Source organism: Heterodontus francisci, chromosome 18, assembly GCF_036365525.1.
Source record: "Heterodontus francisci isolate sHetFra1 chromosome 18, sHetFra1.hap1, whole genome shotgun sequence".
Taxonomy (NCBI): domain Eukaryota; kingdom Metazoa; phylum Chordata; class Chondrichthyes; order Heterodontiformes; family Heterodontidae; genus Heterodontus; species Heterodontus francisci.
This window is the reverse complement of record NC_090388.1, coordinates 40779112-40794114: the sequence shown is the minus strand read 5'-3', so window position 1 is coordinate 40794114 and position 15003 is coordinate 40779112. Positions and strand designations below refer to the sequence as shown.

The following is a 15003-nucleotide window of genomic DNA, read 5'->3' as shown; positions in this document are numbered from 1 at the left end:
ATGCACTTTAGGGAAGGAAATCTGCTGTCCTTACCTGGTCTGGCCTACATTTGACTCCAGACCCACAGCAATGTGGTTGAATCTTAAAATGCCCTCTGAAATGGCCTAGCAAGCCACTCAGTTGTACCTAACCGCTACGAAGTCAATAAGGAATGAAACCGGATGGAGCACCAGGCATCGACCTAGGCACCGGAAACGACAAAGGCAAACCCAGCCGTGTCGACCCTGCAAAGTCCTCCTTATTAACATCTGGGGGCTTGTGTGAAATTTGGGAGAGCTGTCCCACAGACTAGTCAAGCAACAGCCTGACAGTCATACTCTCAGAATCGTACCTTATAGACAATGTCCCAGACACAACTATCAACATCCCTGGGTATGGCCTGTCCCACCGGCTGGACCGACCCGGCAGAGGTGGCGGTACAGTGGTCTACAGTCAGGAGGGAGTTGCCCTGGGAGTCCTTAACATTGACTCCGTACCTCATGAAGTCTCATGACATCAGGACAAACATGGACAAGGAAACCTCCTGCTGCTTACCACCTACCGCCCTCCCTCACCTGAAGAAGCAGTACTCCTCCATGTTGAACACCACTTGGAGGAAACACTGAGGGTGGCAAGGATACAGAATGTACTCTGGTGGGGGACTTCAATGTTCATCGCCAAGAGTGGCTCGGTAGTACCACTACTGACTGAGCTGGCCGAGACCTAAAGGACATAACTGCTAGACCGGGTCTGCGGCGGGTGGTGAGGAAACCAAGAGGGGAAACATACTTTTTTTAAATGATTTGTTTCATGGGATGTGGGCATCACTGGCCAGGCCAGCATTTATTGCCCATCCCTAACTGCCCATGAGGTGGTGGTGGTGAACTGCCTTCTTGAACACTGCAGTCCATGTGGGGTAGGTACATCCACTTTGCTGGTAGGAAGGGAGTTCCAGGATTTTGACTCAGCGACAGTGAAGGAATGGCGATATAGTTCCAAGTCTGGATGGTGTGTGGCTTGGAGGGGAACTTGCAAGTGGTGGTGTTCCCATGCATCTGCTGCCCTTGTCCTTCAAGGTGGTAAAGGTCGCAGGTTTGGAAGGTGCTGCCTAAGTAGCCTTGGTGCGTTGCTGCAGTGCATCTTGTAGATGGTACACACTGTTGCCACTGTGCGTCGGTGGTGGAGGGAGTGAATGTTTGTGGACGGGAGGTCAATCAAACGGGCTGCTTTGTCCTGGATGGTGTCGAGCTTCTTGAGTGTTGTTGGAGCTGCACCCATCCAGGCAAGTGGAGAGTATTTCATCACACTCCTGACTTGTGCCTTGTAGATGGTGGACAGGCTTTGGGGAGTAAGGTGGTGAGTTACTCACTGCAGGATTCCCATCCTCTGACCTGCTCACCACCACCTTCTCCTGGGCAATTGAGGATGGGCAATAAACGCTGGCCTGGCCAGCGATGCCCACATCCTCATGAAAACAAATTTTTAAAAAAGGGATCAGAAAGCAAAATACCAGAATGGGAAGAAAGGCGGCACAACTGAGTGACAAGAACTGTAATCGTCAAAACAACACAGGTGAAATGAGCAATTGTCTTCAAAATGTAGCTTTTCTTTTTGAAGTTGAATCAGCATCAACATAGATTTTTTAATATTTGTCTCTCTCATTTTGCAGCTTAATATACTTTTTGAAGTTCATAAAACACAAAACATAACAGTAATTTCGCTCTCACTTGCTCGCATCCACCCCATTTTCTTAAAAAAAATTAAACATAAATCATACTTCAACGCATTTAACATTTATCCACTGGTTTTTCACAACTATTGGTAGAAATGTCAAGGAGAAAGTTATAGAAGCTGAAGAAACAGTTAACTGAACAGTACTGATGATTAACGGTGACTAGGTGCACTGCATATATTCAGATTGCACAAATAAATTTCAGCTCATAGTGTCAAAGCTTTTGACAAAATATCAAATTCAAACTCAAGCCTTCATGTAAAAACTGTGATGAAGGTATTCAAAGGCACAAAAGATTATTTGATTATTTGTTGTGAAATGTGTGACTTACTGAATTTTTAAAATTTGATTACATTTTTATTTTGGGTATCAGAAGTTTCAGTTAATCAGTCACCGGGGGAGAAATGCAGATGAAAACAGTTTTCAGAAAGCATTTTTATCAATTTCTGACAGCCTGATGGTCTGATGGTGCAAACACAGGGTGTTACAAAACAGCAGTTATTGAGTGCCACACATTGATAGTAATTTTCATCTTTGCTGGCTGGGCGGTAAATTGGCAGAGCAGATTATCCATCCATTACAAAACCCACTCAATTTTCTAGTTTACTGCCCGGGTGATGAAGATGAAAACTATGTGTAGAGTTTCCAACACTAAAAAAGTGTATGACAACACTACTCACAGGAGTAACAGATACTGCAGGTGCAGGTACATATATAATAAGTTTTCATTGAAATGGCCCACATAGTGAATTTATTAAATATCATACATGCATATCCTCACTGGGAATTGTCACTTCATTTCTAGTTTGTGAGGCTTGTTCAACAAAGTATTAAGCACAATAAATAGAACACTGCATCATTCAATAGCAAGAGCTTATAGGATAGCTTCCATTGCAAAACTTAGATACAGCTATCTATTTGCCCCAACACAGGCATCTCTCCTCCATTTATTCCAGGGAAATGTAGGAAGATGAAACATTGTTATGGAGATAGGAAACACAAATCTGAAATTCAAATTCAGAAATCCAGAACTTAAGGTAACAAATTTGAATTATTCCAATGTGTTCCAAACTATTGAATGGTTCACTACTTTGTTTCACTCAACTGTAAGATCAATTTAACCTTTGTTGCAAAGTCAGTGCTGATGAGTTAATACTCTTCACTCAAAAGCACTGCCACAATATTTGATATACCTTAAACTAAGGAGATACCATCTTACTTGTTGGTAACCAAGCGCATTATCGTCCAGTCTTTCAGAAACATCTCTGGTCTTATAAGAATCTTAAACACTGTAAAAATCTGCAGCAGAAAATCCTAAAGAAAACAAAAAAGTTACCTGTTAATTTTTCAGAAACGCACAACGTAGAGAAGCTAGTCTGTTAACCAATCATCAGATTCTGCACTTGTACAGAAATAGGTAGTGGATGGTTAGTGATGGGAAGGACGATCCTTTCACAACAAACACCATGGAGAATCAAAGTCAACTTTTTTAATGATGCCACAGATTTATGAAAGTTAAAGAATAGGATTGTGGGCTGAATTGTCGTTCCCGGGTCCTGATCGCGCCAATGCATGTCAGGAACCCGGAAATGCTGGCGGCTGGACCCCAAACGCAATTTTGGAGGAGTTGGCCAGTTAAGTGACCAGCTTTGGGAGCTCCATCCAGTTGAGGGCGGTGGGCAGGCTCTCGAGGCTGAAGGGCTATTAGAAGTCCCTCCAGCACTGACTGATCAGCAGTTCCACCAGAGGCGGGCATTGCCGATGTAGATGGGAGAACAAGAGGGTGCCTCAAAATGGAAACACCTTCTGAAGGCCTTCCAATACTTAAAAATAAAAGTGGCCACAACTGCCAAGCCATCATTCCTAGCTGAGCACTACAATTTGCAAATTAAACAAAGCATTTGGATAATTTCAAACACTGAAAATTGAAACCACAGTGCTAAAAAATCACAAGCTGGTATATCAGTGAACTATTTTATCTATAAAAGCAGATATAATACAAAGGACACTAGGATTTGTTCCCTTTTTTTTAAAAACTAAAAATTGACCCTTCCCTCCTCCTAAATTATTTATTTAAATCAGCTCACCTATGAATAACACAACACATTTTACAGTGGATATTCAAGTTACAGTGGTCACTGTAATGTGGAGAGGCTCTCACGCACTTTAACAACTAGATCTGCTCATATGCCCCATCCAGGCAGGCTTTCCAGGTGTTCTGTAAAGAGGGCTTAGATCAACAGTGGGACAATATGGTTTAAAATCCTATAAATTGTGGATAATGGATATGAATGATAAAACAGTGCAACATAATTTTTTTTTGAACAAGTGTTCAAGTGCATTGAGCTTTTCTGTGTATAGGTTACGAAGCTCCTTGTAATCAAAGGAATTGTAAGTGCCTAACACATCTGGAATTGTTTTGCTATAGTATCTGCACCTGCTCTTTCTCTCGCCCCCTCATTATATGTTGCCCCTCTCTCTTTCACTCCTGTGCTAGTTCTTTTACCCTTTACTCTACCCCCTTCATTCTCAGAGCTGTCGCTCTCCAGTACTCCCTACAAGCTCCAGTTTCCCTCATTCTCTGTGCTATTGCTCTGTCTGCTCCCCTCTCTCCATTGTCACTCGTTCCCCCTTAGGCTCTGCAATCTCTCTCTCTATGCTGTTTTATTTTCTGATGTTTGATAGTTGATTTGGTGATTTTTATTCCAACTATCTTAAATCATGGGAAAATTCATAAGGAATATAGTTTTTGATTCTGGATAGTTTCTGAATGCAATTATTGCAAACTAGTAAGGCAAAAACAGGCCCTTTCAAATACTTATTCATATGTCTTTTAATGTTCTACTAATTGGCGAATCAATGGATTGGTGTAACTGACTCACCTTGAGATCATCTTTGTTGCTGAAACTCTCCAGAAGTTGTTGATAATGTTTATCTGTCATTTGCCTTAGCAGAGCAAGCAGACACGCCACAAACTCCCCCTGTCAGAAATCAAACAAAAATAAGTTACCGCTCCCACAGGGATTAAGAGAAGGAATGACAATGTCAGCATTAAGTCTTTTAACTGCATGCAATTTGGTAGAAGTATGGCACCCTATATTTAAAGCAAACAAATCATAGATGGATTTTCATCATAACGTTTTTTTAAAAAAAAGAGTTCAGCTGCATCGTATATGTGGCAGTATGGCTACACTGGGTCAGAAGGGGTAAACAGGAAATACATGACTCAAAGAAATGTATACCTCATTTACAATGGGAAATATAGACCACCTGCCAAAAAACAGATTTCATAAAATTTTACAGCTCAGAAGGAGGCCATTTGGCCCATAATTCCTGTGCCAGCTCTTTGAAAGAGCTATCCAATTAGTCCCACTCCTCTGCTCTTTCCCCATAGCCCTACAAATTTTTCCCTTTCATGGATTAACCTGCTGTCCCTGTCCAGGTTTGCTGTGAAAAGTGACCAATTAGCTGGAGTTCTAGAGGGGTGCTGCATGTGCCTATCAGCTATGCTCCGAGCATGAACCACCATAGCTAGGAGCAGACAGGTGCGATTCAAGTGGGCAAAGTGAAAAAGAACGAATGAATAGACACAAAGAATTATGATTAAAAGGAGTATCATGCTCTATTTTTAGCCAGTTTTCTCAAAGGGCTTCCAATTATACTTGAAGTTGAAGTCGAAATGAAAGTCAGAATTTAGAGACCTTACTTTACAATGGCACTGGCATCGCAAAGTAAACTTAAAAAGTTTTCATTTGAAATGACAAATATTATTAATTTTTCTTCTTCAGTCATATCCTGAAGCAGCACAAGCCTTGTTAAGGTATGGTTTTTACATAGACCTTGGTCACTTTAAGTACCTGGCCCATGTCTGTAGGCGAGCCTCCACACAGAGATAGCAGGCTATTATTGATGCAGATATGAAAACTCACTGATGAAACGTGTAAGTCGGTGGCTCATCTCATCCTAGACTAAGACTTGGCCCTCTCCCTGCATGTCACTAGACAATGAAGGATGTCAGTGAGGTGATCCAAAATTACCATAACAGCCTCCTCATGCCTGTGTCTACATAACAAGGGTACAGGATCTGACTTGTGCAGCGCTGTAAATGCTGAGGACACCTGCAGGGTGTTTAATCAGAAAATCATGAGTGCAGCATTTGTATTTAATGATTTAGGTGCCCATTAGATCAAATTCACAGAACAGGTGTTCCTATACTTGGCACTATGCTGCTTTGACAACGGTTTCCAAAAACATGGAAAACTGAAACTTTTATTTGAACAATTATGTAACTCATAGAATGCCATGATTAAGAACCAGAATAAAGGTGCCCATAATTCATCCAGAGGAAGGTACTATTAAGCATTGCACATAATACTTTTCGTTGTGTTATCTAGTCTTTGCTAAATTATGGTGGTTTAAGGGTCCACTGAAAGTCAATCAGGTGAGAAATAGAGACCCATTTTTCCATTGCTTGCCATATGATGGGTACTTAATGATCCCAGAGGGAAATACAACTCAAAACCATCTTGTAAAAACATGTGATCAGAATAAAAAGACTTGACTCAGCATTTGTCCGAAATGTCCCACATACAATTATTTATTTTTACAGTAGAATGACTTGTGCAGGTATTTGGGCAGGGCAGAATCTCTCAAACATCAATAAGAAAAATGTTGATCTGTTTTTGGTTGTGGTGTTAGAAGTAAGAATGTTTTCCAAAACATTGCAAGTACTCTGTGTTCTTATTTGAATAATGCCAAAAGATCTTCAACATCCATTTGAACAGGCATTTGGTCAGCAGATTTGCTGTCTCATTCCAAAGACAGCACTACCAATACAGCACACCCTCACTACTGCACTCAGCCTCCGCCATTTCTGCCAAGTCCAGCGTGATACCACTACCAAACACATCTTCCCCCCCCCACCTCCCCTATCAGCATTCTGAAGGGAGTGTTCCCTCCGCGACACCCTCAGCCACACCTCCATTACTCCCACCACCTCGTCCCCTTCCCATGCAATCACAGGAGGTGTAATACCTGCCCTTTTACCTCCCCTCTCCTCACTATCCAAGGTCCCAAACATTCCTTTCAGGTGAAGCAGCGATTTACTTGTACTTCTTTCAATTTAGTATACTGTATTCGCTGCTCACAATGCAGTCTCTAGATTGGGGAGACCAAACGCAGACTGGCTGACTGTTTTGCGGAACACCTCCGCTCAGTCCAAAAACATGACCCCGAGCTTCCTGTCGCCTGCCATTTCAATACACCCCCCCTGCTCTCATGCCCACATCTCTGTCCTGGGCTTGCTGCAGCGTTCCAGTGAGCATCAACGCAAGCTCGAGGAACAGCATCTCATTTACTGAATAGGCACGCTACAGCCTGCCGGACTGAACATTGAGTTCAATAATTTCAGAGCATGACTGGCCCCCCTTTTTTATTTTAAAAAAAAAAATGTTTTTTATTTTATTTTACTTTGTTTCATCATTCATTTTTTTACCACGTGCCTGCCCACTGTTTTTGTTTTCCTGTTTGTGCTTTTGGCCAGGGCTGTTCATTATTCTGTCATTTAACACCCTCTCTGCACTAACGCTTTGTCTTTCACCACCCCATTAACACATCCTTTGCTCCATGACCTTCTGGTCAGTTATTCTCTGTGACCCTCTGCCCTATCGACACCTTCCCTTTTGGTATCTTTTGCCCCACTCCCGCTTTATTTGCTTAAAACCCATTACATTTCTAATCTTTGCCAGTTTTGATGAAAGGTCACTTTCTTGAAACGTTAACTCTGCTTCTCTCTCCATAGATGCTGCCAGACCTGCTGAGTATTTCCAGCATTTTTTTGTTTTTATCTCACGACTGCACTGTCATGTCAGCCGGAACTTGGTGCTTAAGTGTTGCCGGGGAGGCTTGGAGTTATTACCTTCAAATTCAGAGTGTTTGAAGCTGTATCACATGCAGAGTTCAAAATGTAGAATTGCTATTTTCTTAGTGCTAAATATTCTATACAAAATTGATCATTCCAGAACTTATGAAGAAAATATATTTTCAGAAATAACCTGTAAGTTTGGAAGTCTAGTGGATATGTATCGATGCATGGACACAGATACAACACATATATCTCATTAAAACCTACTCAAGATGTATATTATATAGTAGACAATAAATGAAATTAAATCACAGTAGCCCAATGCCAGAAACTAATTAATGATATTATAGGATTATATGGCCTAAATCCTGATGTCTGCACTCCTTCTGAATTCCATTGCTTTTGCACCCATATCATTTCTTATCAAGTCAGGTGCTACAATAAATACTTGCATTCTTTACTGGAATGATGTTTCTCTTTTGACAATGAAAGTGCTGCCCTGTGTTTAAATTAAATGATTAATGAATTTGATATGGTAGATACAGAGAAACTGTTTACACTGTTGACAGAAATGATTTTGTCTCATGGGGGAATCCAGAACAAGAGGGTATAATCATAAGATTAGAGCTAGGCCGTTCAGAAGTGAAATCAGGAAGCAATTTTTCTGCACAAAGTGTAGTGAAAATCTAAAACATACTTCTCCAAAAAAAAAAATGGATGTTGGATTAAGACTGAGGTTGATAGTTTTTTTGTTAGCTGAGGGTATTAAGAGATATGGAGCAAAGGTGGTAAAGACAAGTACAAAACGGCCATGATCTAAATATGTGCTGGAAAAGGCTGGGGCCTACTCCTGTTTGTATATCCCTATAGCCCTAGCCAGTCTAAAAGGACTAATTTCCAGTCGGTAAGACAAAATAGTTGCCGAGATTCCAAACATTTCTCATGTTGCAGGACTCTTCACTTCAGTTTGGTCGATATTCTTTTTGTGCATATGAATGTGGTTGGTCATTAAGGAGAGAGTAAAGGAAGAAACAAAAGTAGGAAGGATAAATAATAATAGAAAGAGGGAAATGGAGAAATGCAGATAGACAGATAAACACACAAGGTAAATACTAACTTGCAGCCTGCTTTTTCCACGAACCTGTGATGCAGGAAAGATTTAAAAACTGACAACTTTGTAATTTGAAACAAAAATAAGTAATTTATACACAGTAACACAAGTATTTTACTAAAATATTAACTATAAGTGGAAAGCACAATTTTACAGTAAATGTTTCAATTTAATACTGTGATGCAAATAATACAAGCATGTCCTTATAAACATATGACTAGATAGGCCACGTGCAAATTTATTGTGAGTACAATATTTCCCTCGGGATAAATATGCAAACTCGGCAATTGTACAAATGCACAGAGTGTAGGTATTTTCAGTAGAATTATAAATACCTAGAAAAAAAAAGTTAAAAATAATCAGAGACTAAGTGCACTAACAGAGACAGTTACTTCCAAAAGTATACTTACAGTCACATCCTGAAACTGCAGACGAATTGTAGGTCCAGAAGGCTGGGGCCTGTTGCTGATTTCTAATATGGTTCTCAGCAGCACACCTAACAAACTGTCCACAAGCATGTCCACCTCCTCTGAAACAGTTGCTTCCTGAATGGTAAAATCAATTGCAACTGATGTCAAATAGATTTACATAGTATTCACAGCACAGAAACAGGCCATTTGGATCGAAGGAGAGTGTCTTGTTAAAATAAACCAGGCTTTGCCAGGTTCATATTTCAAAAAAGTTGCTGGTGAAAACTGGCCTTGCATCTGTAACAGTCGATAAAACTGAATGCTTGCTGAATAATAAAGAGGCTTCGTGGACCTGGCTGCAAAGTCCCAATTGCATTGTGTAGCCTTAAAGACATTATTTACAATATCGTTATTGTATGATATGTATTTTATTTTAGTATGTTTCCTTTTAATAAATGTTTTACTTATTTTTGCAATATCTATTATCTTCCAATGATTGTCCACATTTGAGTGAAGCTAGGAAGGGGAGAGTACATGGGTAGGACTAACATGATTAATAATGGTTAGTTATTTCTATCATGGACCACTATTCCCTCCAATATAATATTTGTTGTAGACAGAAAAAAGACTTACACTATCTCACTGACACTGGTATTTCCACATCTTGGTATTTCTCAGACACTTGCACAATAATAGACTAGAAATCAATGCACAAGGTCATACAAAACCTAATTAAAGTGGCTCAGTTTTGTTTTCCAAAGATAAACATCTATTAAAGTACATAACTGACTACAATATAGTAAATACAGTTAAAAAGAATGTGTTCATTTACAGTATGAGTGAGCTAGCATAAAGCTTTTTTGTAAACTTTCAATTAGAAACATTTTTAATGTCCCAACTAAAGCTCCAATCTGACCAGAAGTTCAAACCTTAATTGAGAAATCTCTTCACAAAAACTTACCAATCACAAATAAGGTTCAACTTCTCATGGATGCTTGTGATTTACTGTAGCCTTCCCATTTAATGCAATTGGTCTGTCAAGCCAAAATTAACTGTGCTTTATTTCATTTCCTTTTATTTAAATATTGTGGCCCCAAAAATCCCCAGGAAGGCAGATCTTGAACATCAGTACTCAGCTCTACCTGCCCAGGATTTTGATAATTGACCCTGCCAAAGTTTGTAGGGTGTGGAGGAGGTCTTTGATTTAAGTACCTTTGTTGCACCACGAGGTATACCTTGGGCAGTCCACTAGGCCTCCATCTAGAAGAAAAATGTTGGTAATCATGCAGTCCCCTCTACTTTAAAAAAAAAATGCCCACATCTTTGGAGGTTCAAGGCCTTGACCCCAACTTGGAACTGCAGGCGTGCTCCATATCTGCTAGCAGGCTGGGAGGTTTGTCTGAAATGGTAAGTTTTATCTATGCCAACCCTATGCTGCATCCCTAAGGAGGCTTCAAAAACTGAAACCTCAGCTTGCCCTTCAACCAGAAACAAAAATCGTCTTGTAAGGGATGGGTGGAGGCTCCATTCCCAAAAAGCCATCCTGAAAACTCATTTAGAAGACCTGATGTGCCAAGGTCTTGGTTTATTTTCAGGTTATTCAATTAATTGCAGCAGAAGTCTTAATAGATCAGTCACAGGTTTTTCAGGCCCAGTAGCAATGGCTTTATTTGCCTAAGCCTTGCCTGAAAGCTCCATACAAAGTTGATTTCTTGTCAGGTTCAACAGTCTGTACAAGATAATAATGTAGGACAGTAAATTTATTGGATTACTCATCTGATAAATACATAATTACACAGTATACAGCACTCTCAAAGACAGTAACAACAAGCTGAAGACAATAAACCCCAAAATTAAACTTCAACTTCACTTAAAATCACAAGATATTACAACCTCGCTACTAACATACTTAGGAGTGTGTCATTCTGAATTTTATCACTTATCATTGTTTAGGTTATTGTAATTGTGTGTGTTTATTTACCACTGAAGGGGGAGGGGTTACAGAGATAGACAGTGGATAGACAATAAAATGACATGTGAAAGGAAGCAGTCGCAGTGGGGATGGATTTGTAGATGATGGTGAATGAAAGAAATTATACAAAGTTAGCAGCAAGTGAAAGGGGAACAAAGGCTAATAAAGACACAATGGGAAGGGTTATTTATAAAGTAAATTTATGGGTCAATTTGTTACAGGCCCAAGTTATGAAATAAGAGCTTCATTTATTTTTAAGTAATTGATTGCGTCAATCCAGATGACAGGATAATTCAAGAATTTATTGAGTGCAAATCAGAGGGAACGAAGGATTATTTACATAGATCGAGTGTAAGGTTTTTACATTATTCTGGCAATAAAGGAGATAAAGCTGGCAGTGAGCTAGAGATCATAAAAAATGAAGGTAAATGTGAGAGGGGAAAAATACTGAAGAACTCACATGGGCAAGTGAACGACTGGCTAGTTAATTAATTGCAGTTGCAGTTAATTGCCTTAGAGAATTTGATGCAAATTCATTGGTTGGTAACTGATTAAATCAACTGAGAGGATAAGGAAATCATTGATTACAATTTAACTGATCATTCAAAGGGATGTTAATCCATGTCCACTTAACCAAGTTGAGACGTAAGCTAATGAATTGCTTCAAAAGTCAACACATCGAGAAGTCTAGGCATTTTCTTGGCAAGGGTATTAGTTCACCTATTTGAAGTTATTTAAAGAGTGTGCAAGATGAAAAAATTGTCCAATGGGCAGTTAAAGCATTAGGGGAGTATCATGTGTGTTGAGGTGTGGTAGCAAATCATACAGTAAATATAGGTATTGCCCACTGTATACGGAGGCATGTTAGTCGTTGAGACAGTGACCAAGTTAGGAGTAATTACAGAATGTGTTGTGCCAACAGGCTCAGATGAAGCAAGCAAATTTTCTCAAAGTTTCATGTGTAAGAGATTTCTGGGGCAGGGTGAAGCAAGTACCAGGCTAAAAGCAAACAGGTCTTACGCAGTGGAACATTAAGGTGCCACATAGATGGGGTCAAGACAGCAACAAAGAGACCTTGGCATAAAACAGGGAGCTGATCAGCTAATCAATTAAAATGGAACGAGATTTACCCAAGTTCCTCAATTAAAGGATAGCCAAGAAAATAAGAATGGAATTTATATCCTCGTGTATTTAAATACTTATGGTAATCAGAAATGAAGTGGGAGCAAATGTACATTGTATATCAGTGTGTTCAGATATTTTTACATTGAGTTCAGATTGATTTCACTTGACACATATTAAGAGGCAGATTTTAAGGAGTATCTTAATGAAAGTCAAAGATTGCATTTTAAGGAAGGTCTTAACAAAGGAGGCAGAGATATTTTGGGAGTAAATACCAGGGTAATGGGCCAAGTTGGCTGAAAGAAAGTGAAGCAAATGAATCGGGGATGCAGAAGAAGACCAAGTAAGAGAAACGGTGCTCAGGGAGAGTATGGTTCTACGGCTGAAGGAGGCTGCAGAGATGGAGAAGGGTGAGGCCATTGAAGATTTAAGCACAAGAGTGATATTTTTTTTAATTTGAGGTGTGGGGGACTGTGAGCCACTGCAGCACAGACAGGAGTGTTGGGCGAGTGGGACTCAGGGTGTAATAGGATACGGGCAGCAAGGTATTGGATGAACAGAAATTTACGCTGGAGGATGAGAGGCTGGCCAGGACAGCATTGGAATACTTGAGTCTGGTGGTGACAGAGGCATAAATGAGAGTTTCAACAGCAGATAAGTGATGTTACAGATTTGTAGGTAGTCAGTCTTTGTTACACAGAAAATAAGGAATTTGAAGTTCAGCTCAGAGTTGAATAAGACAATGAAGTGGCAAAAAAGTTCCAAGTGGGAACTTCAGGACACTTTAGGCTGGATTTTGTGGGCCCGCTGCTGGGAGCGGTGACGGGTGCAGAAAATGGTGGCTTTCCCGCCGCGATTACGCAGCAGGTGGCTACTTAACATATTGATGGAAGCCGCCCCCTCACCACCCCCGCCAACATGGTGGGTGCGGTATCAGCAACGCTGCTCATGGCGTCACCTGATGCTGGAGCAGGTGCTGCTGCTAATTGGAAAGGCTGACAACTCTGCAAACAGTTCAAAATAATGCAGAGTTCACCCCTTCCCCACCTCAATGTCACCAGCTTCTCCTGGACGGGAAGGTGATGGAGCGTGAGTGCCGCACAACATGCTTAAGATTGGGAACTGAAGGTACGATCATGGGGAATTGAACTGAAATTTACGCAGACAGGTATTTTAAAAGTGTAAAGTAGGGTCCCGTTGCAGAGCGGTGGAGGTGCCGCTATGAGCCTCGCCGCCGTAGGGAAGATCGGGCCCGGCAATCCTGACGTCGGGCTCCATGGCGGCCACCGCCGCTCTTATTCTCCGGCGCTGACCCCAAGTCACGAAACCTGATGTCGGGCTGAAAATAAAATCCAGCCCTTCATGTGTCTTGGGGAACCAAGTGTGTAGGAAATGTCTCCAGCTGCTTGAGCTTGAGCTCAGGGTTTCCAAGCTTGAGGGGCAGCTGGAATCACTGTACAGCATCAGAGAGGCTTACAGTTTCCAGGATTGTGCATTCCAAGAAGTAGCCACCCCACAAGCAGAGAAAAATCAGGATAGTGGCCATCCTGAAGAGTAGGATGAGGCAGGAAGAGCAGAAGTCTTCTGGCTGTGTGCCACTCTCAAACCAGTACTCGGCATTGGAGACTGCTGGGAGTGATGACAACCTGAAGAAGTGCGGTCCAGGCCATGGCACCAATGGATAAGAGACTACATGGGTGGCAGAGGACAGCAAAGCGTGGGAATGCAGTTATTATAGGAGGTCCCATAGTTAGGGGGTCAGACAGGCATTTCTGTAACGGTTATCGTGAGTCCCGCATGGTGTGTTGCCCCTCTCGTGCTAGGGTAAAGATCATCATGGGGAGGGTGCAGAATATTCTGCAGGGAGAAAGGAGTGAGCCAGAAGTTGTAGTACACATCGGTACCAGTGACAGAGAGGGCAGGTATTTAGGTCCTATGGTCAGACTTTCTAGGAGCTAGGGATGAAGTTAAAAAGGAGGACCTTGAAGATCCTGGCCTACTCCTGCTCCTAATTCGTACATTCGTATGTACTCCCAGTGCCACGTGCCATGAGTGTAGCGGTGGCAAGATGGGGGGAGTAATGTGTGGCTGAGGCATGTTGCAGGAAGGAGGGCTTCACATTCTTGGGGCTTTGGGACTAGTATTGGAGCGGGAGGCACCTATTCAAAAGGGACGGGTTGCACCTCAACAGGCCTGGGACCAATGTCCTCATGGGGAGGTTGACGACTGATTGGGGAGGGCTTAAACTATATCGGCAGGGGGGTAGTCACCAGAATATAAAACTAGAAAAGAGGAATATGCTGCATAAAGGAGTGACAGTGTTGGATCATGCTCGAGAAGGAAGAAGTACCATATTAGGTAGGAGCAGACCATGAACGACTGTGAAGCATGCAAAGACAAATTTAGAATGCATGTATGTAAACCCACAAAGTGTGGTGAATAAGACTGGCGAGCTACAAGCGCAAATAGTGTTTGAGAATATAATGTAGCGGCAATAACAAAAATGTGGCTCAAAAATGGTGAGGACTAAGCGCTTAATATTCACCGATTCAAAGTGTTTAGAAAAGATAGGGAAAGAAGGGCGGCACAGTGGTTAGCACCGCAGCCTCACAGCTCCAGCGACCCGGGTTCAATTCTGGGTACTGCCTGTGTGGAGTTTGCAAGTTCTCCTTGTGTCTGCGTGGGTTTCCTCCCACATGCCAAAGACTTGCAGGTTGATAGGTTAATTGGCCATTATAAATTGCCCCTAGTATAGGTAGGTGGTAGGGAAATATAGGGACAGGTGGGGATGTGGTAGGAATATGGGATTAGTG

The 15003-nt window shown here is 41.5% G+C and overlaps 1 protein-coding gene across 4 annotated transcripts in view; it reads right to left on the bottom strand.

Annotated features, from left to right (window-relative positions):
* LOC137379568 (dedicator of cytokinesis protein 4-like) overlaps window positions 1-15003 on the bottom strand; it is a 545491-nt gene that overhangs the window by 227429 nt on the left and 303059 nt on the right. For all 4 annotated transcript variants that reach the window (XM_068050580.1, XM_068050582.1, XM_068050581.1 and 1 more), the window contains exons 25-27: window positions 9097-9231; window positions 4595-4693; window positions 2932-3026 (exon numbers count right to left, since the gene is read on the bottom strand). In XM_068050580.1, the coding sequence (XP_067906681.1) occupies window positions 2932-3026; window positions 4595-4693; window positions 9097-9231 (329 nt within the window). The remainder of the gene's footprint in view (window positions 1-2931; window positions 3027-4594; window positions 4694-9096; window positions 9232-15003) is intronic.